Below are 27,817 nucleotides of genomic sequence, written 5' to 3' on the forward strand. Positions count from 1 at the left end.
TCACTGGTGTGGTTTACAGAATGAATACAGGTTAAAGAAGTTATAATGGACTTTAATAGATTTCAGAAGTGTGTTGATAAAATGCATGGAAAGTCTATATTAATAAAATAATGAGCCCAAATCTGTCTTCATGGAAGAAGCTAACGATGAAGTCATGTAATAGAGTTGAGAGATAAAATGCAGAGCTGAGAGCAGCTTCCTGGAAAAGAGCAGAACCACTTTGAGGCAATAATAACAGGTATAGGTCAAGATATGTGATGAGCAGAGTGGTAAGCTAAGTCAACAACAGGGGTCCAGAATTCTCTCTCTCTCTCTCCCTCTCTCTCTCTCTCTCTCTCTCTCTCTCTCTCTGTTTCAATATCAGATGAAAAGTTGGTGATGGAGTTGTGTCATTGTAGGGATAGGTGCCAGCCACTTTCTGGGGTCTAGGTGAAAGAGTTACACCTTATACCTTTTTCAGTTTGCTGTGTCTTATAAGTTTGGGGACATTTTTTCCGGATATGATTTTAATATGCTAATATATCTCTACAGTCTGAATTTATACTGTAGAGTATAACATTATAAGCTGGTCCTATTTTCACTCCAAGGAATGCCATCTATTAGTTTGTGCTCTATGTGTGGTGTTAGGTTTGTCTTTTTATCCAGGAGCACAAACATACTCTGTCTTCAAATTGCAGTTGTTTATTAACCTACTTTCTCAGTGTAAGGCACAGCTGGAAAAGCCATTGTTTAACACAATAAGTGATAATTCAGAGTATGACACTGATCATAATATGTAACTTTTCATAAGGAGACTCAAAGTATTGTCTGTTCACCCAAGATGGACAACAAAGACACACTTAAGTAAAATTTCATTAAAATCCAATTTGGTGAGAACAATGAGTTTATTCAACACTCTTACAAATAATGAGTGAGGAGTTACAGTAGAGCGAGTAGCTCAGAAATAGCTTAGTCCCATTTCATCATGGTTAATGGCTTCATGAAAACTAAATCATAAGCCCTATTTTTATTTAACCTTTTCTCCTCATATAATCTGAAATCTCCCAATACCACTTGCACCTAAGGGAAGGAGTCATAGGTATCTGGAATCCCAGGTAAGGTTCTTATAATCCTACCTAGGGCACATCAGGAAGTATTATTACCATTACTAGCCTAGCTACCCTGAACTGTTTTGCTTTAGTTACTAGAGCTACCAGAGGCAAAGTCTAAGATGGCATCATTTTGAAGTTTGAAACTTTTAATAAAAAATCTTATGGTATATTTTTATACAAGTCAAAAACTATGTCTTTATTGATTATCTTAGAGAATAGATAGTGAATAGAGAAAGGTGCACATTTTATATGTCTCTGATTAATAAATTTTTCTTATTAACATCCTATCACTTCTAGTTTCTAATATAGCCCTGAAGATTCTTACATTCCCCAGGAGTAAATGGTTCATCTTATGAAATGATGCTTTTCATTTGTTGAATTTTTACTCAGATCCATTCAACCAGAATGTAAATTACTTGTGCATATATAACATTTTATATTTATTTCAACTTTTCTTGTGTCAACATACCTGATATATGAATCAATGTTATATTTTATGCAATTTTGATTAAATGAATTATTATCTTTACCTTATAAATAGACAAATGAAACTGAAAAAAGGAGAAAGATTTTCCCCAGAAGCCAGTGAGCTAACTGAATGTACTGAAATCAGGTTATATATCATTTAATGAATAATAATGACATATTTCTCTTATATTTCATACCTTAATGGTGTGTTTTCTGGACTGCTTTATTAAATTTTAGAAGAAAGCTTCACAGCAGTCAATTTTAATTCTTAGGAGCTGCCTGGAAAAGGGGAATAGGAAAAAGAAAAGAGAGAACACCAGCCATTTTGAGTTAGGCATTGAGGTTGGCTACATGCAGTAAAACAACTACATGGAGAGGATAATGGCTTCAGATACATACTAAATAAAAAGCCCAAAGGTTCAGAGACACTATTAAGGCTCTGGCCAATATATGGAATAAAAGAGATAAAAAAGAAAAAATAAGAGAGAGATTACACATTTCATCTGGACCAGGCAACTTACTTGGGAGCTTGCTTACAGCTTCAGAGGGTTAGTCCATGATCATATTGGTAGGAGCATAACATCAGGCAGTCATGGTACTGGAGCAATATCTGGAAACTTACATCTAGTTCTGTAGGCAAAATGTAGAGAGAGATAGTGGGCCTGGCATGGGCTTTTGAAACTTCAAAACCCACCCATAGTGACATACCTCTTTCAACAAAATCACACCTCTTGATTCTTCCCAAACAGCTCTACTAACTTAAAACCAAATATTTGAAAATATGAACCTATGGAGTCCACCTTCATTCAATTCACCACAGCTAAGATGTGGCATAACCTATAACTCAGACACATTTAACTACCTGGGAAACATGGCACCCATGTGTAAAAAACTGAAAAAAAAAAGAAAGAAAAGATAAGAAAAAAAAAAACAAAGACTGATACACTGTATTTCTGTATGTTTACATTTTTCTAATGTAAAATTGTCTCTGCTACATTAGTTAAAGAAACACAAGTATGAAGATATTTCTGTTAAAATGATTCTAAATTTATTGTACTTCAGTGTGTAGACACAGGTAAATTAGAAATGGAGGGTTAGACACTATAAAGAACACTCAAAAATCCCAAACCTAAAGTAGTCTCAGCTTTCTTTTTTCTTAAATAACAATTTTTGATGCATAATTTCAAGCAAAAATAGACACAAGAACTGAGAACAGCATATAGAACACACAACTCAAACAGCTTAAGTAATTGCCAATGTTTTATGGATATTGTTTATTATAGGCTTTGCTTTTTTTCTTCCCTTTTCACATTTTTCCTTTTTTTTTGGAAGGTATGTATGATATTCAAAGTATCTAAGAAGAAATATGACATTTGTCCATGTATTATTTCAAAGCAAAGTAAAATAGCTTAAAATGACTAATCTCTGTTGTTCCTCAGTAATTTTTGGCTATGTGCTGATAGCAAAAGTAACATAGCAGCATTTGAAGGACAATTAAACTGAATAGTAAGTATTGTTTAAAGGATGCCCGATTTTATTGCTTATAGATACAATTTTTTTTCATGTCCTTCTGGCTTCCTTGTTGCTGGTTTGGATTGTTGCGTTTTGTTGTTTTTTGTTTTGATTTTTAGTAGTAATTGTATTTTGATAGCTTGTGTCAACTTTCATTTTATGGAACAATAAAAATGGAAAAACAACTTGAATCTGCTTAAAATCATCCTTGATGGAAGATTATTTGTTAAATATTTTATGTACTTTGGTACATTTTGTGTGTGTGATTATGATGAGGGTGGGGGTATATGCACTAACATATTTGTTGAGATCATATATGTTAGGACAATTTCAGGGAGTAAAAGTTTCTCCTGACAAATTTATGTGAATTTTGAGCTTCAAACTCAGCTCATCGGTTAGTGCGTTTTCCCTCTGAACCATCTTGCTGCCCTTCTAAGTAATCTTCTTTTGAAATTTTTTTCAATTGTAATAGTTAGATGAATGATATCAACAAATAAATGTCAATCTGAGAGTAGTCTATACAAGGAAGTTACAGTTCTGTTTGTGGAGCAACAACCAATTGTAAATTTTGGGTTGTTTCTTCCACTTAATATAGTGAGAAAAAAACATTTCATTTTATGACATATTTCTCAGTAAGCAAGGAATGACTAAGGGAAGTAATAGTTGGATGCCTAGAAAGTAAGAAGGTATGCATGGTGTATTTCTTAGCATTAGCTGTCAATTTGAAACAACCAAGAATTACCTAAGAAAATAATCTTAATGAGAAGTTATATAGTAGGTCAGGTTGGGCATGGGAATGCCTACCACAGAATGTCTTGAAAGCTAATTGTTACAAGAAGACCCAAACCAGTGAGGACAGTACCGTTCTTCAGGCATTGGGATGCTGGACAAAACAAGAGAGAATAATGATGTCTGTACACACGCATGCAAACAAGGGTTAATGAGTTTATACTCTCTCTACTTTTCATTGTGGATTTGCAGGTTTTAGTTCTTGTCTTGATTCCCCTAAAATAATGGACTATAACATGGAATTGTAAACCAAATTATCCCTTTCTCCTCTAAGTTACTTTTTGCCACTGTGATTGTCACATCATCTGAAATGAAACTAGAAAAGATGGAAGGAAGTGCAAAATATGACTAGTTGGAGCAATATTTATGTAAGCAGTAATACTAAAACAAAAATCACAATAACCTTACAATTTAATGCACAATATTTACATTAGTATTATATTAGGCTTTACAGTATACATAGACACAAGTTCATATAATATCACTAATATATGGTGAATCTCGTAGTATAAACTCATTGAAGGAAACCAAAAATTTAAAGTAAGTACATATTATTTTTCAGTATTTGACAAATAGACTAATATTTTCCCTCAAGAAACAGATCACATGTTAAATTTAAAAAAGGTAACATGCAGTGATAGAATACTTTGTTTAAATTTATTGTATATATTTATGAAAAATAAGCTACTCTTATAGGAATTAGGCTGCCATGTTATATTGTTCAAAGGATATTTATACTATTACTCTGTAACTATCATAAAATCTCTAAGACTTGGCCTGTATTTATAAACGTTGAAGATCGGTAGAAAACAAGATTTTCAATGTTTACTTTGTTTTTGTAGCAGTGTTTCTAGGATGCTTACCTGTTGGAGAGGACCCAGTATAATGAAAGTTTCAAATTATATGCCATAATCAAGTTCTGTAGTCATTAACATGCTCTGATTAGGGGACTGGAGAGATTGCTCAGCAATTAAGAACATTGGTTGCTCCTGCAGAGTACCTGGGTTTGATTCCTGACACACTCAGAATGCCTCACAGCTACCTTCAACTCCTATTAGGAGATCTGATATCCTCTTCTGACCTCCATAGGAACCAGGCACACATACGGCATATAGACATACATTCAATACAAAAATCCATACCATAAAAGAAAATAAAAATACAAGCTTAAAAAATATTCCAGGTAGGTAGTGCGGCAGACCTTTAATCCCAGCACTGGAGAGGCAGAGGCAGGTGGATCTCTGTGCATTTGAGCACAGCCTGGTCTACAGAATTCCAGGACAGCCTGAGCTACACACCGAAACCTTGTCTCAACCTCCTTCTACAATATAAATAAAATAAATAAAAATATTCTGATTAAGAAACAAAATAGACAGACTCTTGCATCTAGACATTTTCAAGAAAGCAGGATCAAGATTGTTTAAACAGTACATAAAATTTTCAAATTTTGTCTAGTCCTGAAGAATTCTATATTAACAATGAAATTTCCATCTACATTTCCAAATTTCATGACATCTTATCCTATCAATATGCCTCAAATCACCAGACATTCCAGCAAAAGCAAGAAAGTTAACAGAAACTACATGGGACAACAAAAATTCTGAAAAGCTACTTGTTGACATGGAAAACATGTGACTAGTAAAACCAGAAGACATATCTTTCTATCCTGACCTCTACCCTCACAGACCATTTTTGGGAACTCCTGGAAAAGTTTCTTAGTATGCCCCCTCACAGAAAACTAATGTTCAGATGAGACAAGGTAACTGAATGCCATAAAACATGGTGTGTAATTTTTCACATATAAGTATTATATATTTCCAATCTTATATTTATATTTTAGTATCTTATAAGTACTAAATTTATGCTGAGATGTCCAAACAACAAGTTTACTTAATGTCTTAATGCTTTTGTAATAAAAATAATCAAAGGAGGCCGTATTCAGATATAATGAGACGTTGAAGTGGCACATTGCATACTTTGATCTAATCCTTAGGCATATCCATTGAATATATATTGTCAATCATTAAACATATTAATTTAAAATAAACACTTTATAAATATGTTTAGTGTTTGAAAGGAATTTCTCTAACTATTAAAGTATAACAGTATTAAGATTTGTCTTTGTCATTATCAACTTACAACATCTATCTAGACATAAAAATATCTTAACCCGTATACAACTAATTTTAAGTTGATAATAGCAAGATGTGATGGAGATTGATTTACATTCAGAATTTTAGACGCATCAAGACAGGAAAGATATTTTCTTCGAAACTGTCAAATTCTAAGAGCCAAAACACTAAAAATGTAACATTTATGTAATTCCTGATTGTGTTATGGTTATTCTTCCTATAGATAGTTTATTGTATACATGTATAATAATATAAACATATATGTAAAAATAAAAAATGTTTAAAAAACAAAAACAAAAAAGATTTGTCATTGAATAATTCTTTGACAATTAAAAGGTTTCTTAATTAAACCAATTATTTCTGAAATTTTTGAACAACACATTACTCTGTATTTAAAAGTGTATTTGATGGCTTAAGGGGGGAACCTCTTGATTTTGGTTTATTTGGTATGGTGAAGAGAGCTTCACAGTGATTATTGTTCTTATGAGGATTCAAGAGGGGAGAGTATATTACTCATTCTTCATTCAACGTAACTAATTATCTTACTTTTGTTTTTCTTGTATTTCCTGCCCCCCTAAATAATTTTTAAAATTCTGTATGCTGAGTCTAATAAGGTTTTCATATATGACTCCTGACTGTGATTGACTTTAGCCGCCTTGTGTTTTCAGTATCTGTCTTGTCAGTAGATTTCTACCAGATAATGTGATCTTTGTATTATTCAAGCTTGAAATGTAGGTCATAGGGTCACTTTTGTTGCTTAGCTATCACACAACATGATTTTTTATTAATTTATTCATATTACATCTCAATGGTTATCCCATCCCTTGTATCCTCCCATTCTTCCCTCCCTCCCATTTTCCCCTTACTCCCGTCCCCTATGACTGTTCCTGAGGGGGACTTCCTCCCACTTTATATGCTCATAGGGTATCAAGTCTCTTCTTGGTAACCTGCTATCCTTCCTCTGGTTTCTCTTCAGATCGCGTAAATCTTTCATCTTTTACACAACATGATTTTTAATCTTAAAAATATCAAACACTGTTGAGGGGCCAGATATCCCTTAAATATTTTAAGATATTTAGCATCAGCTTTGACAAAAAAGCTTCCCACCAATTGTGACAACCCTTATTGAGAACATAGGGCTATGCAAGTTAGTAGTCATACAGGATTTTATGTTGTGAGTAGAAAACCAAGAAATTTAACTATCTTCTGCAGACGTATAACTATAAATAATCCTACTCAGTATAATCTGGAAGGCCACTAAATTGCCCTGTTATCCATGGAACTGTAATATTTTGTCATGTCATACCATGCCAAGCAAAGAATTTTAAATGTGTTGACACTTATTGGTAACATGATGCCATTAAATTGATCCACAATTTACTTTCAATAACATTTGAGAATAAGTTTAAGTTTATACATTTAGATTTTGTGAAAGCCTTTTATATGTTAATAGAGATAATTATATACTATAATATTTTTGCATACTTTGTCATTGCTGCAGAAGCTTTCCTTAGTAGGACATATAATTTCTTGGAATTAACTATTGTCCCAGGAAGCTAATTAGTAATCATTAGGGATTTTTTTTTACTGTCAACAGAAGTAAAAACAGTAATTGGCATGCTCACCTTCTTGATTATAGCTGTTATATCAATCAGCATCCTTTTCCTAGGATTCATCATAATTTCACTAGATAAGTATGTATTGTTTTCATTTTTTCAAGATTTTTTAACTTTCGCTTTGAGAACACACATCAATTTATTTTAAATGCTTAAAATCAGACATGCAATCAGCTAGAATTCATCTAAACTGCATTCGTGAAAAAGCTCCCCTGAGACTTTTAAGAGTTTTAGGAATGAAATTTAAAACACTGAAACAATTTATTTACTATAAATTTATTCATGACCTCTGTTATTTAATGTCCATGTTCCATGTTTTTTTTCTCTTTCTTTTTTTTTCTCATTGGCCCAAATTGGGGTTTAGCAGACATTTGAATGACTTGTGGCATTTGCCATGCATGTGGGTGAAGCTAGCAGGGACATACACAATAGAAACTGGAATTTAAGCTGTAAATACATATGAAAATAGACAATAAAATAAATGTGACATTTTCCTGAAGTAGGAAACTGAAAAGGATCACTTTCTCACCTTTTAGGGACCACAATTACTTACACATATATGGTTCAATTTTTGAAATGAAAAATAATGATAATAAATAATGAAATTGGTTTGCATACATAAGGTGATTGAACTCATTTATAAAAACTTATTTCTTCAGGGTAGGGGATATGGCTCAGTACTTAAGAGCACTTACTGTTCAAGTATGAGGAATCCCAGCACCCATGTAAAAGATGGTTGTGGTCCCACATATACCATAAGTCCACCACTGAGAAAGACAGAGAAAGGAAGGATGCTGAGGCTTTTTGGTTGCCAGAATCACAGAACAAAACAAACAAACAAAAAAACCCAACAAAACTGAAGCTTCTGATTCCTGGAGAGACCTTGTCTCAAAAAGAACAAGGAAAGAGTGACAAAAGAGGAAACCCAACACTGCTCTGGTCTCCATGTGCACAGGCAAGCTTATAACAGCATGTATGTATACACCCATACACACAGAACTATTCTTTGATATCTATTTCTCATAAATGTTACTTTATTATACTGTCTACTAATATAATTAGGTGACATGGTAGTGAAATATTTGCTTAGGCTCATGACTAGAGAATCCTCTTTGACTTGTGGACATCCATTTCTATCCCACATCTAATCCAGGACTAAATTGTCTATTGAGATCTACCAAAAAAGTACCATCATCATTTCACGAATAATGTAATTCTAAGTGCCATTGCCCCAAATATTGAGAGATATCCATAAAAACATATAATTTTGCATCCAGCCAATATAGCTACTCCAGCAAGATGCCACATCCAAAGACCTAGGTCTGTTTTACTCTGCTGGAATACAGATACAACACCCTTAGTACATATCTTCAATCTCTCTGGATTGAATACAAACACTCTTTTAGTATTTCTCAAACAATGAAGTCTAATTAAGGGGTATGCAAAGTGGTGAATCAGAGAAAAAATTGACAGAATGGGTCAGAGATAGGATATGCCCACCTCTCAAAGAAAAGGTACTTAAGAGCAACAGCAGCAGCAGCAGGAGAGAGAGAGAGAGAGAGAGAGAGAGAGAGAGAGAGAGAGAGAGAGAGAGAGAGAGAGAGAGAGACAGAGAGAGAGAGAGACAGAGAGAGAGAGAGACAGAGACAGAGAAAGAGACAGAGACAGAGACAGAGAGACAGGCAGAGACAGAGACAGAGACAGAGAGAGACAGAGAGACAGAGAGAGACAGAGAGACAGAGAGAAACAGAGAGACAGAGAGAGAGAGAGAGAGGGAGAGAGAGAGAGAGAGAGAGAGAGAGAGAGAGAGAGAGAGAGAGAGAGAGAGATTTCAGTTTAGTTCAGTTCATATGAGTGCAGCTGACTTCAGTTTAGTGTACAATTCCATTCAGTTTGTGTACTTAGTACTGTTCAGTTTTTGGTGTTCAGAAGCAATTTTTCTGAACAGAGCAACTCAGTGAGAAGCCAAGAAAAGGCAGTTTGAATCAGACAGCTTGGAGAGAAGTTTGGGGCCAGCATGGCTGAGTTGAACCAGCCAGCCAGAGCTCAGAAAGAACTATAAAAGGTGAGAGTTTACTCAGCAGTAAGCTTCAGAGGCTGAAACAATCTAGGCCACAGTTAGCAGACAAAGGCTTGAAGTTGAAGCCTTCAGGGTCCAAGCTTGCAGAAGTTTATATTGCATGGAGGTTAGAAACTTCCAGACTTATGCTTAGAGATAGTTAGATAGAAAGGCTATGGCCAACCCCAAGCCATATATGCACAAAGCATGGGTATGGCTATTATCCCTTTATCTGAGGAAATAAAAGTGAAATTTAAACTACTCTACATAGTTATTTAATCTATTACCTTATTGTATTTTCACATGAACCCATGTAGGAAGTTTATTTATGTCATACTTTACATATAAGAAGGGAGAGTCCACAAGATATTAAATAAATAACCCAACTAACCAAAGCAATAAGCAGAATGAGGGACTGTTAAATCCATGTATATGATCTTCTCTACTCTACCAAAACATTTCTAGGAAACAAACTGGAAAAGAAGCTAATGAAAACACATTACAGATGCTATTTAGGATTGTTAAACAATAAATTTTTTGGTGGGATCAGAGTAGGAATTCAAGAAACATTGAGTATTCTGATAATATTTGAGGGACTATGGAAGTAATTGTCACATAGAGAAAAGTGTGTTTATGCTAGGTAACTTGCAATTCCATCTTCTGTAAGAACCATAGTAAGAACCAAGAACCAGGTATGGTAGTGCATGCCTGCAATCTAAGCACTTAAGAGGTAAAGGCAGCAAGTCTCTATGATTTCAAGGCCATCCTGGTCTACAAATGACAGCCAAGGATAAGTGGAGAGACTCTATTTTAGAAAAAAAGAAAGAAAAAGAAAAAGAAAGAACCATGGATCCTGGTCATGTTACTCTGGTTTACTGTCTCCTATATGTAAGGAAAAAGGGTTCAAGTTTTCACTACACCATAACTCAAATGCAGAAGAAGTGAACATGTCAGAAAGCTCTGAATTACTAGGCATGATGGCAGATGTCTTTAACCCCAGCCTGCTCTACAATGTGAGTTTTAGGAAAGCCAGGTCTATTACACAGAGAAGTTCTGTCTTAAAAAAACAAAACAAAGAAAAGCTCTGAATAGTTAAGGAGTAGTAAAACACATAAGCAACTAATTCTGTATATGTATGTATATATATATATATATATATATGTTATTGACTTGTAGATGTTTCTCTAACTGATTCTCGGCAAGCAAATGGAACGACCTTAAAATTCTTTTTTACAGAATCGTTGTGTTAACTGAGACATATTAGTAGAAAAGGCCTATTATCATTTCAATGACTATATTAGCTTTGATGTTGTTGATAAGATATTCTAAGGAATAACATGAAGGCCTGAAAATAATTTTGTTGGTGGATATAAAGCTCTATGTAATACTTAGCTTATGAAAGGAAAAGTTATATTATAATTGTGTGTTGAGTAGATAAAATTATTATCATTTTAAATCACAATTTCTTATAAATGCTTTTGGACATGGTCTTGGTTTTCTGTTATTTCAGTTAATGAGTTAGTTTTGCCTGTTTTCATATACCTAAGTGAAATAAAAGCTGTCCCCCAGATATGTTGTTTTCTTGACAGTAAGAAATGACTGTGTTTTTCTCATGAGTAATTGCTTTCAGAATTAGAAGATCTAGTTCTACCTTTGCAAATACAGAAAATAAATGCTTGTCTAAGTGTTCATTTTTACTGGCCATTAGATCTCCTGCCTTTCCCACACTACTGTCATTTGTCAACTAAATTAAAGTAACATGTATTAAGCAAAATAATATGGCAAAAACATTCAAACATGAACCATTCTGTGAATATTCTTCATTTGTGGAAATGAATTTTTTTAGATTCTAAATACTGGGAAACTGAGTTATATACTAACCTTAGTGACCACCTCCTAGTCACAGTCATTTTAGAGGATATATGATCAGCTGTTCAACTGTTGTGTTATTTGGAAACTCTGATTCACTTTTACCAAAGGAAGGTATTTCAGAAAAGGAATGCTTCAAATTGATATCCGTCATAACATAACACCAAAATGTGACAAGTTTAGATTATAACAGATTGCATTGCAACAGCTCTCTACTCTGTTGTGATGATTTAATTGCAAGTTTTCACTGTTTAACAGATTGTACACACCTTGAGGGGGAGACTGTCTGACAGACTTTTCAAAGGGCACATAAAAAAGTGTTGAGAAGAAAAGATTTTCTAAAGATTCTAACTTGAAATTGCTTTGTTAACATTGGTAAAGCATTTGACCTCTTTGCACCTCAGATTCTTGGCCTTCAGAACAAAAGAGTTGAATTAGTCCAAAATGTTTTATTATTAAACTACAGATCAATGTGAGTTATGGTTAACTCCTTCAAAATTTCCAACAATCACAGTGTTTGGCAGATTATATTTTACACACACACACACACACACACACACACACACACACATACATGTGCATGGACACACACACACACACACACAATTTAATTTGCCTGGTCAAAATCTTAGGACAGATAGGCTATTGTTAAAAACCAGAAACAAATACTAACCAGAGGATAAGAAAAAAGTTTTTTACTCTGGCGATAAGGATGTTAATCAGTGTAGCCACTATAAAAAAGCAATTTGGATGTTGTTGCCCTGGGTCTGTTTTTACTTTTTGGCACTGTTGTGCATTGGACTGTACTGGAAAGAATGAAGCTTAAATGCTGGTAGGTGTAGACATGATCTCAATCAGCATTAATACAAGAGAAACAGCTTTCTCCAGAGAGAATTTTCAGTGAAACAGCTCTCTTATTGGCATAGATGTGGGAAACAAGGCCAATATAAACCTTGGGGAGTAGGGAAGTGGTTTCCGTGTGACTGTACATTATTGGCTGAAGCGGACATTCTAGGAACATTTCATTTGTATAAGGAGGGATTCTAGGTGCTTGCTGCATATATCTTTATAAGAACAGAGGAAGTTTAACCTGAGGTCACCAGGATATGTGACCACCTCAAGGGCAGCAGAGATGAGGGTTGTAAGGTTTATGTGTAATGGGACTTGCATGCCCTGAGTAGGGAGAATTCAGTCCTGCTCCAGCTGATATCAGAGTGAGATTACCAGGTTTTAGACATGTCTCAACCTCACTCTTTCTCCACGCTGGCTCTTTCAGTCACATGGCTTACTGGAACCACATTGGTTTCTCAAAGAGCTAAAAATATAACTGCCATGTGCTCCAGTTATACAAGGTGTGACATATACTTATATTCTTTTTACTGTGGTATGACTGCTAACAATATATAAGATATTGAATCAGCCTTGATGCTTATTAATAGAGAAATGTTTAAAGAAAATGAAATATAAAAACAATTAAAATGTGAAATACTTTGAAGAAAATACATAGATATGGAAAATATGGTGATACATGAAATTATATGGCTATTAGGAAAAGTCATGTAAATCCTATCATATGTAGGAATCAAACAAACAAACAAGTAACTGGACAACATTGACTTAAAATGAAGGCAATCTTTTAGAGAACATTTAAAAGATGGAAGGGATGAGACATGAAAGACATGATTGAGGAGAATATATAGAATCAAAGAATAACAGGTACATGTATGAAAATGCAACAGACAAATTCATTAATTTTTTAAATTAATATAATTAAATTAGTATAACAAAAATGTCAAGAGTGAATTACTGATAAACACTAAACTAGTTGTGATAGTGACCATGTGAAACTTCAATACAAAAAACCTGGCCTATATAGTAAGATGAACACTATGTAAATCATTTGAGTGAGGAATGTGGCTTTAATATTAAAAATACTTTAACTTTTGAAAAATTGTTCTAATTTGTTCACTTTATATCCCAATTATAAGCCTCTCTCTCATCGCCTCCTGGTCCCACTCTTCCTCCCTCATCCTCTGCTCCTGCTCCCCTATTCCTCAGAAAAGGTGAACACTCCTCCCCTATCATCTGAACCCAGTCTACCAAGTCTCATCTGGATTGCCTGCATCCTCTTCCTCTGTGGCCTGACAAGGCCTCTCTGCCAGGGGAAGTGATCAACAAATAGGCTCCAGAGTCCATATCAGAGGTAGCCCCTGCTCCCCATATTATCAGACCCACAAGGATATTGTTCTGCCTATCAACTACATCTGAGTAGAGGGTCTAGGTCCTCAGCATGCATGGTCTTTGGTTTGTGCATCAATTTCTTCATCACGCCCCCTCCCCACACCTGGAAATGTTAGCTCCATTGGTCTTGTGAAGCTCCTGTCCCCTCCAGGTCTTCTACCTTCCAACTCTTCCATAAATCTCCCTGAGCTCCACAAACCAAAGTTTGGTTGTGAGTCTCAGCATCTGCTTTGATGCCCAACTGTGTGGAGTCCTTCAGAGGACCTCTGTGGTAAGCTCCCTTCCTATTCCTTCTCTTCAGACACACCCAGTGTCTATTCTATTTGCCTTTTTAATGAGAATTAAACATTCTCCCTAGCTTCCTCCTTGTTATTTGCTTTCCTTAGATCTGTGGATTGAATTGGGGTTATCCTGTATTATATGGCTAATATCCACTTATAAGTGAGTATATACCATGCCTGTCTGTCTAGATCTGGGTTACCTCGCTCAGGATGATATTTATAGTTCCATGCATTTGCCTGCATATGTCAAGATTTCCTTGTTTTTAATAGCTGAGTAGTATTCTATAGTGTATATGTACCGCAGTTTCTTAATCCATTCTTCAGTTGAGGGAAATTTAGGTTGTTTCTAGATTCTGGCTATTATGAATAAAGCCTTTATGAACATAATTGAGCAAATATCCATGTTAAATGGTGGAACATGTTTCGAGTATATGCTCAGGAGTGGTGTATCTGGATCTTGTAGTAGAACTATTCCCAATTTTCTGAGAAACTGCCTTATTGATTTCCAAAGTGGTTGTACAAGTTTGTACTCTTACCAGCAATGGAAGAGTGTTCCCCTTAAACCACATCCTCATCAGAATGTGCTGTCACTTGAGTATTTTATATCAGCAATTCTAAAAGGGGTATAGGGTAGAATCTTAGAATTATTTTGATTTAAATTTCTCTGATGATTAGGGATGCTGAGCACTTCTGTAAGTGTTTAGCAACCATTTGATATTCTTCTGTTGAGAATTCTGTTTTGTCCTGTACCCCCATATTTTAATTGGATTATTTGGTTTGGTGGTGTTTAATATTTTGAGCTCTTTATATATTTGGATATTAGCGCTTGGTCAGATGTAGAGTTGGTTAAGTTTTTCCCCAGTATTCAGGCTGTCATGTTGTTCTGTTGACAGTGTCTTTTGCCTTACAGAAGCTATTTAATTTCACAAGGTCCCATTTATTAATTGTTAATCTTAAAGCCTGAGATATTTGTGTTATGTTCAGGAATTTGTCTCCTGTGCCAATGAGCTCAAGGCTCTTTCCCCAATTTTCTGCTAAAAGATTTAGTGTGTCTGGCTTTATACTGAGGTCTTTAATTCACTTGGAATTTAGTTTTGCGCAGGGTGATAAATAAGGGTCTATTTGCATTTTTATGCATATAGACATCCAATTAGACCAGCACCTTTTATTGAAGATTCTATCTTTTTTCCATTGCATAATTTTGGCTTCTTTGTCAAAAATCAAGTGTCCATAGATATATGGGTTACTTTCTAGATCTTCTGTTTGATTCCATTGATCCACCTGTGTGTTTCTATGCCAGTACCATACTATGCAATTTTTATTACTGTTGCTCTATAGTACATCTTGAAATCAGGAATGAAGATACTTACAGAAGATCTTTAATTGTACAGGATTACTTTAGCTTTTTTTGTTTTTCCTTATGAAGTTGAGAATGTTTCTTTCAAGGTCTGTAAAGTATAATGTTGGCATTTTGATGGGAATGGCATTGAATCTATAGATTGCTTTTGGTTAAGATGGCCATTTTTACTTTGTTAATCCTACTGATCCATGAGCATGGGGGATTGTTCCATCTTCTGATATCTTCTTCAATTTCTTTCTTCAGAGATCAAAGTTTTATTTTAATACTAGTCTTTCACTTGTTTGGTTAGATTTACAACAACATACATTATGATTTTGTGGCTATTGTGAAGGGTATTATTTCTCTAATTTCTTTCTCAGACCATTTGTCTTTTGTATAGAGTAGGGCTACTGATTTTTTTAGTTGATTTTCTATCCAGCCACTTTTTGAAGGTGTTTTTCAACTATAGGAGTTCCTTGGTAGAATTTTTGAGGTTATTTACATATACTATCATATCATCTGTGAATAGTGATATGCTTTCCTTTCCAATTTGTATTCCTTTGATCTCCTTTTGTTTGTTATTACTTTAGCTAAGACTTCAGATACTATATTGAAGAGATACAGAGAGAGTGGACAGTCTTTACATGTCCCTGATTTCAGTGGAACTAATTTAAGTTTCTTTCTATTTAATTGATGTTGGCTATAGGTTTGCTATATATTGTATTTAGTATGTTTAAGTGTGAGCCTTGTATCCCTGATCTCTCCAAGACTTTTAATATGAATGGGTATTGGATTTTTCAAATGCTTTTTCAGCATCTAAGGAGATAATCATGTTTTCTTCTTTAAGTTTGTTTATATGATAGATTGCATCTACTCCTCTTTGTGTGTTTACTTCTTTTTCTTCTAGAGCTTTTAGTTGTGCTATTAAGTTGCTATTATAGGATCTCTCCAATTTCTTTATGAAGGTGATTAGTGCTCTGAACTTTTTGTTTAGCACTGCTTTTTTTTGTGTTCCCTAGGTTTGAGTATGTTGTGCCTTCATTTGCATTGAATTCTAGGAAGTCTTTCATTTCTTTTTTTATTTGCTCTCTGACCAAGTGAGTCATTAAGTAGGAAGTTGTTCAGTTTCCATGAGATTTTAAGCTTTATGCTATTTCTGTTGACACTGAGTTCCAGTTTTAATCCTTGGTGGTCTGATAAAATGCAAAGGGTTATTTCAATCTTCTTGTATCTGTTCAGGTTTCCTCTTGTGACTAAGTATATGGTCAGTTTTGGAGAAAGTTCCATGAGGTCTTAAGAAGTTTGTGTGTGTGTGTGTGTGTGTGTGTGTGTGTGTGTGTGTGTGTGTGTTTGGGTGAAATGTTTTGTAGATATCTGTTAGGTCTATTTGACTCCTGATGTCTACTAGTTTCATTATTTCTCTATTTAGTTTCTGTCTTGATGATCTGTCTATTGGTGTGAGTGTGGTTTTGAAGTCACCCACTATTAATGTATGGGGTTTATGTGTGATTTAAGCTTTAGTAATATTTCTTTTATGAGTGTGGTCATTCCTGGGTTGGGGAATAGATGTTCAAGACTTAGACATCATCTTGGTGTATTTTTCCTTTGATGAGTATGAAGTGTGCATCCCCATCTCTCTAAATTAGATTTGGCTGGGAGTCTATTTTATTAGATACTAGAACTGCTACTCTAGCTTGCTCCTTCTGTCAGTTTGCTTGGAATCCCCTTTCCAGCCACTTACTCTGGGGTAATATCTATCTTTATTGCTGAATGTGTTTCTTGTATGCAGCAGAGTGATGGATCCTGGTTTTGCATTAATTCTATTAGCTTGTATCTTTTTATTGGTGAGTTGAGGCCATTGATGTTGAGAGATATGACTAGTGGTTATTAGTTTCTATTCTTTTTTTATGTTGCTGTTGGTAGGATATGTGTGTTTGGTTCCTTTCTGTTGATTTTGTGTCGCTATTTATTTCCTGTGTTTTCCTGGATGTAGTTAGCTTCGTTGGTTTGGAGTTTTCCTTCTAGTATCTTTCGTAGGGCTGGATTGGTGGCTAGGTATTGTTTAAACTTGGTTTGTCACGGAATATCTTGTTTTCTCCATCTTTAATTATTGAAAGCTTTGCTGGGTGGTATATGTGGCTTCTTAGTGTCTGCATGACATCTGTCTAGGCCCTTCTGGCTTTCATAGTCTATGTTGAGAAGTCATGTGTAATTCTGGTAGATTTGCCTTTATATGTGACTTGACATTTTTCTCTTGTAGATTTTAATATTCTTTCTTTGTTCTGTACATTTAATATTTTGGTTATGTGGTGTGAGGATTTTCTTTTCTGGTACCATCTATTTGGAATTCTGTATGCTTCTTGTATGTTTATGGACATCTCTTTCTTTAGGTAGGGGAAGTTTTATTCTTTGATTTTGTTTAAAATATTATCTGGACCATGGAGCTTGGAGTCTTCTCCTTCTTCTATTTCTGTTATTCTTATGTTTTGTCTTTTTATAATGCCCCAGATTTCTTCAATCTTTTGTGTGAGAAACATTAGCGTTAACATATTCTTTGACTGATATACTGATAACTTCAACATATCTTCTACACTTAAAGAGTCTCTCTTTTTCATCTTTTATATTCTGTTGCTGTTGCTTGTGTCTGCAGTTCCTGTTCCCTTCCCTAGGTTTTCTAACTCCAGGACTGCCTCAGATTGTGTTTTTGTTGTTGATTCTAATTCCATTTTTATGTCTTGAATATTTTTATTCATTTCTCTCTCCCATTTCATTGTATTTTTTTGTAATTCTTTATAGGATTTATTCAAATACTTTTCTGTTTGAATGTATTTCTTTGAGAGAGATATTTTCCTTCTTCAATGAGTCTATCATTTTCATCACCTCAGATTTAAAATCTTCTTCTTGTGCTTTGGGAGTGTTAGTATCTCCAAGGCTTGCTGTAGAAGACCACTGGTTTCTTTTCCTTTCTTTCTTTCTTTCTTTTTTTTTAGAGCACAAGAAATAAGATTTTTTAAAATTAATTTATTCTTGTTACATCTCAATGGTTATCCCATCCCTTGTATCCTCCCATTCTTCCCTCCCTCCCATTTTCCCCTATTCCCCTCCACTATGACTGTTCCTGAGAGGGATTACCTCCCCCTGTACATGAGCATAGGGTATCCAGTCTCTTCTTGGTAACCTGCTGTCCTTCCTCTGAGTGCCACCTTAGGAGTTACTCTAACTAAGCAGGTGAAGGATTTGTTTGAAAACAATTTCAAAACTCTGAAGAAAGAGATTGAAGATGACATGAGAAGATGGAATGATCTTCCTTGCTCATGGATCAGGAGAATTAACATAGTAAAAATGGCCATTCTACCAAAAGCAATCTACAGATTCAATGCAATCCCTATCAAAATACCTACACAATTTTTAAAGACATTGAAAGTTCAATTCTGAACTTCATATGGAAAAACAAAAAACCCAGAATAGCTAAAACAATCTTGTACAATAAAAGGTGCTCTGGAGGAATCTCCATACCTGATCTCAAACTATACTATAAAGCAATAGTAATTAAAACAGCATGGTACTGGCACAGCAACAGGCTGGTTGATCAGTGGAATCGAATCGAAGACCCAGATATGAATCCACATACATATGGTCACTTGATTTTTGACAAAGAAGCCAAATCCATTCAATGGAAAAATGATAGCATCTTCAACAAATGGTGCTGGTCTAACTGGAGGTCTATGTGTAAAAAAATGCAATTGGACCCATATTTGAGACCACTGGTTTCTGATGGTGTCATGTGGCTTGGAGTTTTGTTGTTTGTCTTCTTTTGCTGGCCTCTAGCCATCTGGTTGTCTCTGGTGTTAGCAGGCCTAGGGGTTCTTCCAATGGGGTCACTGTCTGTGTCCCAGGTGGGTCTGGCAGGTTGAGAGCATGTCAGGAGAGTTCCATGCCGAAGGATGCTTGCTAGACTTCCCCAGAAGCCTCTTCAGGTGGACAATGGGTGTTAGATCCTATGTGCAACTCAACTCTGCTGGGTTCGCTGTCTGTGTCCCAGTTGGGTCAAGCAGGAGATGAGTAGACTGAGAGAGCTCCAAAATGAAAGCTGTTCAGGCTTCCTCGGTATGTTGGACAATGTAGGTTGTAGGCAGTACCAGACTCATAGCTGCTGTTTCTCTGTTCATGACCCAGATGGGCCAGTCTAGTGGGAAGCAGGTGGAAAGATATCTAAGCCCAAAGCTGCTCAAGTATCCCACAGACCTCCTCGTGATAGCAGATAATGTGGGTTGTACCCTGTGCCCAGCACACTTCTGCTGGTTAATTCTCTGTGTCCCAGATGGGCCAGGTCAGTCGGTAAGGAGCTGGTGGAGAGAGCTCCAGGCCCAAATCTTCTCGGGTGTGCCACAGACCTTTTCGATCTGGCAACTAATGTGAGTTGTGGCCCATGCACATTTCAGCTCTGCCTGTTTGTTCACTGTGTCCCAAAGCTACTTGGGTGGCCCAAGGGTCTCCTTTGCTACTTCACAGGCTGTCTCAGATAGGCCAGGACAGCTGGGAGTGAGCTGAGAGATGGAAGCACAAGCGCAAAGCTGCTCAGGTGTCCCACATGCCTTCTCAGGATGGCAGCTGATGTGGCTTGTGGCCTGGACCCAACTCACCTTTGCTGGTTCACTTTATGTGTCCTAGAAGCAGGCCGGAGAAGAGCTGGCAGAAAGAGATCCAAGCCCAAAGCTACTCGGGTGTCACTTATTATAGTCATGTGGAACTCTCAGAGACTTCCTCAGCAGTTCCTCCACAGTTTCTCAGTAATTCCATAACTTTTTCTCCATTAAAAATACTTAATAACAGAATTCTATCTGACTCCAATAGCCTATGATTCTATGACTTAAGTTTGAAATTTTTCTCTGTTAAGTTGGACTTTCTCCCACTCCAAAATATGAAAAGCCAAGGTTATAGCATTATGCCAAAGAGGCAGGTAGGATAAGGAAAAGAACCACAAAACAATTTAATATTTCTGAACAGATGTGATACATATGGATTTTATTTTTTTTCTCTACAGACCTTCCCCTCTTATTACAGATTAGTGTGGGATATGTTTGTACAAGGAATATTTTTCTCAACGGCTTTTAAAGTGAACTGTCAAATCTACAGTTAACTACATAACCATGAGATTAACTGAGTAAATCTACTGAACACATCAATTATTTTAATATTTATGTGTAATATGCATTATTTTGGTAAATCATCATTCAGTGTTCAAGATCATTGAAAAGCAGGGTTGTTTCTTTTGCACATCAAACCCAAGCGTGTTTATCTCAGTGTCCTCCATGACCCATTATCTAGGCATGGGCCTTAACCCCAACCTACTTACAGAGAGTACAAAAGAGGCCACAAGTAGAATTTTGTGTCCTTGAGAATATTTAGAAGGTAAACAATTTCCAATAGATGTTTATATCACATTCTATCACATAAAAGTGCCTGTAGCGGCAAAGAAAACTGGAAGTTAGGGTATTGGTGTTCTGACATGAAGAGAAAGTTCTGTTGAGAGCTTCATCTTGCCTCAGCCTCCCAATTGTGCTCTGCTGGATATTGTGAGCACAAAATTGAAGATGTTTATCTATGTCCTTTTATGAAGAAGCCTCATAAAAATGGACATTCTGTTCTGCCTAAGATTCTATTGGGAACTCCAGGTAGTTGCCTTAAATGGGCTTCTTTGGTTGATTTTTTATAGATATTTGTATGTCCTTTATTTGATATTACTTTTTTTTTTTGCTGTTATTTGTTCTTTTACTTGAAATCTTCAAATGAGAGGAATCCTCTCTGGTCAAGATTCTCACTATTAGAAATTCCAACTCAGTGTATTAAAACAGGGTCATCATTTAGTTTCTGTAGGATGATTTGAGTGCACATGTGAATGATGTCTTATTGCTTTTAATTATGAGGAGGATTATAAACATGAGTGCAGGGGTCTAAGAAGGCTAGAAGCCTCATATTCCTTCCTTGGAGCTGGAGTACAGTCTATTGTGAACCACTTGAAGATTGGATCTTCAGAAAGAGGAGTGACCATCTCTCCAACTCCCTATCTTATCTTGTCTCTATGTTTATCTGTCTATCTCTGCTGTTATTTTACTTTGGCTTGCTGATATAAGATTACTTCTTCTAAACCAAAAAGATAGCTACCATATTTTATTTTCTGGACCACATAGATCAAACAGTTTTTTTTTTAAAGTTCACTATCATTTGATGGAAGAGTCTGAGAAATGTTACTTAGGTCATTGATGGCATATTTTGGAAACACTGAATGAATAAACTGATTATTTAGGTGGCAAGAAAATTAAATGTGTTCAGATAATTTTAGTTGTGAGATAAGAGCATTTAGACTTAACTAGAGAATTTTAATAATTTTTGACAATTTTAAAGGATGTATTTCATTATAGTACCCAAATTTCCTTCACACGTTTATTTCCAGAACCTAGATAGTAGTAAAGATAATTAAATACTGTGCTCAGTTAGTTGTGAAAAAGTGAAATCAACATAACATATGAGGTTGGTTTCCCAAATAAAAACTCTGAAAACATCTCTCTTTTTCTTACTTTGGTATGTATCATTCCCTTAAAGTTACAGTTTTTTGTTAAAGAGAGATGAATGCAAGCTGCTAAAGCAGCCTGAATTCTTAAATCCTCTGGTGATAAGTACATGAAGCCAAGTCCTGGATGTTCTCTCTAGATTCTTCTTCCAGTTATCAACCAAGCTGGCATGTGTTCCTGGCAAAGAAGAAAGTATTCATAGCAAAAACAGTTAGTTCAGTATTAATTGATCATTTCTGTATTTTCTACAGAGTAATAGTTGCAGTGACAGGTTTCAAGGGACCTGGGCAATTTAATTAGAAGGTAGTGGTGAAGGCTTCATGAAGAGCTGACTCTTTGTCTTTAGTCCAGAGAATCTAGTTTAACTACAAAGTATACAATGTGAAACATCTCTCCCATTGTGTTTTCCCTGCCAACCCTTCGATTTATTGACTGACAATTGAAATTGACCCAGAAAGGCAATGTGTAAAAACTTAAATTCAAAGAGAGTATAGCATGTAAATTAACAACAAATGATACAAAATATAACAGATAATAATAACAAAGAGTTTAGTCTAAGAGGAAAATATGATTTAAAATATTTGCTTTGTATGGGAGTGAATTTTTGTACTTACACAAACTCAAATTTAATGCCACAGTGCATGCCCAGTTAGATAGCATGCATGTACAAAATCAATATTAAATTATCTATTTTGAAGCAAAGTGATTAACATATGGAAAATAATAATGGGATTAACAAGAATTACACCATTCTATGTAAAAATATATAGTGCATATCACATATACATTATTTTAACTTTTACAGGGTGCAAAGTATAAAACACTCCTTTCCAACAAAAAAGCAATATACAAATTGAGTAACTATGGTGACAATTTCTAAAGGACTGACCAATTGTGTTTCTGTAAAGTACAGTGTCATGTGACTTTCAATCTTGTACAATCTAATAGCTTTTGAGTTTGTCTAAAGTGACTGCCTGAAAGATGAAGCACTTTGTAGAATGCTTTAACACTATTTTGAAAAATGTTTGGTAAAGTTAACTGTGTTCATGCAGCATACCTCTAAGTCTTTGTATTATTATTTTTGTTGTTTTTCAGCTCCTCTGACTGATAAGCCACCCAAGCTTTTGTATCCTGTGGAAAGTAAACTGACAATTCAGGAGACTCAACTAGGTGAGTAATTCTTCACTTCTACTTTACACACCTTTCCCCAACATATTTCAATAGCTAAACAAGCCTAAATTGTAGGCCTGTTATACTCTCAACTGTAAATGCTGTTCCCTGTAATTCATTCTTTGGAAGCAAACTGTGCATATAATAGTCAATCAGTTCTTAGAAAGAAGATAAGCTTAAGATTTTAATGATATTATTATAGAATATTATAGCCTCAAGCTGTAATATTTGAATTGGTTTTAAAATAGACAGTATGTAACTGTTTGATGTGTAATACTCCTTAACACATTAAAATTATTTTTTTAAAAATTGCAAACAAGGTGCCAGTTCATCAAAATAAATGTCAGTACTATGATAAAAATATAAGTTAAAATTTTAAACCAAGTAAAAGATGACCCTCTGGGGAAGAATATTTGCTTAGCATTTAAAGGAATGAGGTTTGATCTGTGCATATTGCTTTTTTAGAAACAATGCTGAATTCTCATGAGTGATATGTTTGTATACATTCTGTGATAAGTTCTGAAAACATATTTTTAAGTAATTGGGAGAAACTTTAAAGATCTTGGGGTAGGAAGAATAACGAAATGAGAGTGATGTTTGCATAATATATATGCAAAATGTGAGCAAGTTATCTTTGGTAAAGAAACTAGTAAATTTGGATATAAGTTTTCCTGGACATGAGATCACTTGCTACCAATATTAAATTGTACACAAATTTTAATTATAATACATTTATATTGGAGGAAGTATGGGTTTTTGTCTAATTTGTCTACATACCATTATATCAACTCTTCTCTTAATCAAAATATATGTATTATATATTAATTTCTTGGATTTTAAATTTATTTCAAATGCTCTATGAATATATAGAGATATGTAGATGACAGACATAAAACAAAGTTCTGTAGAAATGTATCTGCTTTCAGTGACTTTTTAAAAAAGATTTTCTAACACATTCTACAACATATATTCATGTTGTTGAGGAACTCTTTACATTAATCATTCAAAAATGAAAATGCACTTAATTTTTACAACTAAAATAAAACTGTTGTACATGTAGCTATTAATTTTTAAGTGTGAATTTGGGAAAAATGTGAGTCATTTTTCTAAATACATGTTGAAGGTGTGATAATGATTACTAATAACATCAACACATTATGCTGCACAAAAATTGATGATGATTTGAGAGACATTGAATTTCTAATAGTGGACATTCTTATATTTAGTATCTTAAGGGATAAGCATATGCAGAGTACATGGAGGTAATGAAGTAAATATACTGATTTGATAGAAAATCTGAGCCTCCTGGACTGATATTATGTACATACAAGTAATACGATAATTGTTATTTTGAGATGGAAGACTATAGATAGCATTAAAACAATCTCATAAATAAAGGAAACAAATAAGCTAAACTGGTACCTAACTCTTAGTTCAGGTTATTGTGTATTTAGTTTATTGAAATTAATCGCTAATTTATAAATATATCTTGAAATATGAAGTCTTATGATTTACCATGTTTAATGACATCTAGGAATGTATGTTTCTCAAGAGTTATATAAAATTTTGGAACAAGAGGGAGGGCTTATGGTAGAATTAGTTCTATTATATATAGGAAAATGAAATTTTAAATCTCTAATTGTATATATTTGCTAGACAACATAATTAAAAAATTTTTATGGTTGATGCTTGCCTGTTGGATTTCTTTTCATTATCCATAATTTGGAATGAATCAAATTGGTCTTTACCTCTTACCTTTCACAAATGGAATAATTTGAAAAGCTGTTTTAATATTGCTTTCTCTTAAATGAAATCATGAAGAGTAAGCCACCACATTAAACTGAGATGAAAAGGTCTTATGCAATGTGGAATATTTACCTATGCGTTCATTTGAAGAAACATGGAGATATCTTTTAGAAAAGTATTGAAACCTTTATTGAAACTGATCAAAGAAACCTGAGGTTTTTTAAACTAATAATTGAACTAAAAGCTTCAATCTAGAATTTTGATTAATTATGCAATATTTTTGTAATACTTTCTGATTCTTATTTTCATTACATAAGACAAATCATTCAATATATGGAGAAATGCAGACTAGATCCTTTTTAAAAAAATAACAGTTTATTTAAAAGAAATATCTTTCTAGTGCTGATAATGGTTGAAAATCAGTTAAAAAGAGAGGTGAGGGGCATGCCTGAAATCATAGCACTCTTGAGGTACAAGCAAAAGGATTGTGAGTTCCAGGAGTGTCTGGGCTACTAGTACTGTCCATACCATCTTTTGCTACTTAGTAAACATCTGTATGAAAGAAAAAAGTGAAAATTGAAAGAGTGTTAATGAAGGATCCTAAACACCTAAAAGTACCTACTTTTAAAATTTCTGCTTTGACTTATCATTTTTGTAAAGATTTCATTCTTGCATTTTTTGGTTAGGAAAAACTATTAATTCCAACAAATATATGATATTCAAATCCTAAGAAAGGTGCTTACTGAAAAGTTGTTGAGTAGTATTAAGATCTGAGTAACCTGTATCAATGATGAATCATCTAAGTGTCACCCTCCCTCTTAAGAGATGTTCAGAAATCTCCCAGACAATATCATTTGCCATAAGTTTAAAATTCAGTCTCTAACTGTAAATTGAAAGCTGGCCTTTTCTCAGGTCGATGGTTAAAAAGCCAATAACAAAACTCTTGAATGTGCTGTTAGAAAACACATCTGGAACTATATGAAGCTGTGCTGTTACATGTCTGATCATCTAATTTTAATGTTGTGGGTGAACCAAATACATGTCCAATCAAGTCTGGTAACTATTAAATGTTGGGCTTTCCTTGACAAATAATAGTAAGTTTAATAATAAGCATGGTCTGCGAGGTAGCGCAGTGTGCAACAGCACCTGCTGAGCAAGCATGACGATCTGGCTTGAAATCTTCAGCACTCACAGAAGACAAGTGTGATAACCTTAGTTCCATGCAATAGTAGGGGATGGAAACAGCAAGGCCATGGGGGCTTTTTGGAAGATAGCTCAGCTCCAGGTTCAGTGAGAGATCCTGTCTCAGTGAAAGAACATGAAGAGTGATAAAGCATAACACTTGATACCTTTTTCTGACCTCTAGACAAGGTCATATTTGCACTAGCAACAGCCCATATTCATACGCATGCACCACACACAAACACTCCTTGTCCTCCTCCCTCTCCCCCTCTCGCTTGCAGGCACACATACACATATACATTAAAAATAGGATAAAATGCATCTAATTGGATCATAGATTTTCCTTTCATCTTCACATTAACTTGCAATGCCTACCTTTCCTTTTCTATGTCCTCTGTGTCCTGTTCTAATTTCTTCATCTTTGTAAATAAAAAATGTCTGGTGTTGATCATTTAAAGTGTTTCACTGCAGGAGACAAAAATCACTAAAAATTCAAGTACATACAGAAAAACAAATGTAATGTTAATTAAGTTCAAATAAATATGTAAAATAATAGGTTTAAATTGCAGTCAATATTTGATGACAGCCTAGAATTTCTACTACAAGAGCCATCTGCATACTATTTCTAAATGTTAAAAAAATCATTGTCTTTATTAAATAACTCAGACATCAGAATATATATGGACAGATATTTCGTGAGCAAAAGGAAGGCCTAGAGGATTCACCGTAGAACTCTGAAGGTCAGTCCAGGAAGTAAACCCAACTTAGGCTGTTGCAGTTCAAGGAATGAAAAGATAGGTACAATTGACTTGCAGAGCTTGAACCCTGACACTCAGAGATCTGTCCCTCCTGTATGGTCAAAAACCCATTCTCAGCATATGCTATTGTTACCAGAGGTTCAGGTAGTAGAAATGCAACTTAGTGTTTACATAGTGCGGCACATGTTATTGACAACTCAAGTTTTACTACAGAAGTCTTATACCGCCAATATTCCTACAAGACAATGTAATAAGGAGCCCAGCTGAAGAATTTCTCCAGATATGCTCCATTTTTGAATAGTTACTACTTTTCTATAATAAACATAGAAAACCTTTTTCTTTCTTTTCTAGAGTTGGAAAATATTTTAATATCAATACCTCAGAATGAAAAGTCACTCAGGTATTGAATTTGGAGCCGAGATCTGGAAGTGGCTTAGGATACTATTGATGCCATACTGCTAGAGTGTGAAAGTGGTGTTAGTATGACCTTTCTTTCCACAGATAGGAACACTGATTGAGTTTTTTGGTTTTCTTTTTCTACAGAGAAAAACAATGACATCCAAATTATATGCTTTTGTAATTAATATTTTTCCCATTTAACAAGGACATGTATATTATCATAAATGTATTTTCTAAGAAAAATTTTGTTAGACATAAAAGCAAAGGTTTCAATTTAGTGGATCTAGTCTCTTCTTAATCATAGTTTCAACTGACAGAAATCAGAAATTCCTAATTCAAAATATCTAATGACCTTGATAATTTTTACTTCAGAAGCCAGGCTTCTAGAATGCTCTAAATACCCTTATCTTCAAACTCCCACTGAATAACTCAGTGAGTACTCAACAGCCTTTCTGGCCTGAATTACAATGGCCACCAGCATCCTCCCAAAAATCACATGGCCAGTTATGTAACACGAATACCTGTCCACTTGATCCTTATTTTTACTTAGTTAGGATTTTTACTATTGTAAAACAAAACAAAACAAAACAAAA

General features: G+C 34.7%; 1 protein-coding gene across 4 annotated transcripts in view; it reads left to right on the plus strand.

Annotated features, from left to right (window-relative positions):
• Window positions 1-27,817, plus strand: part of IL1RAPL1 (interleukin 1 receptor accessory protein like 1) — a 1,340,631-nt gene that overhangs the window by 994,007 nt on the left and 318,807 nt on the right. For all 4 annotated transcript variants that reach the window (XM_084788848.1, XM_084788847.1, XM_084788846.1 and 1 more), the window contains one exon: window positions 23,065-23,139. In XM_084788848.1, the coding sequence (XP_084644974.1) occupies window positions 23,065-23,139 (75 nt within the window). The remainder of the gene's footprint in view (window positions 1-23,064; window positions 23,140-27,817) is intronic.

This window comes from Acomys minous (assembly GCF_964271855.1).
Source record: "Acomys minous genome assembly, chromosome: 7".
Taxonomy (NCBI): Eukaryota; Metazoa; Chordata; class Mammalia; order Rodentia; family Muridae; genus Acomys; species Acomys minous.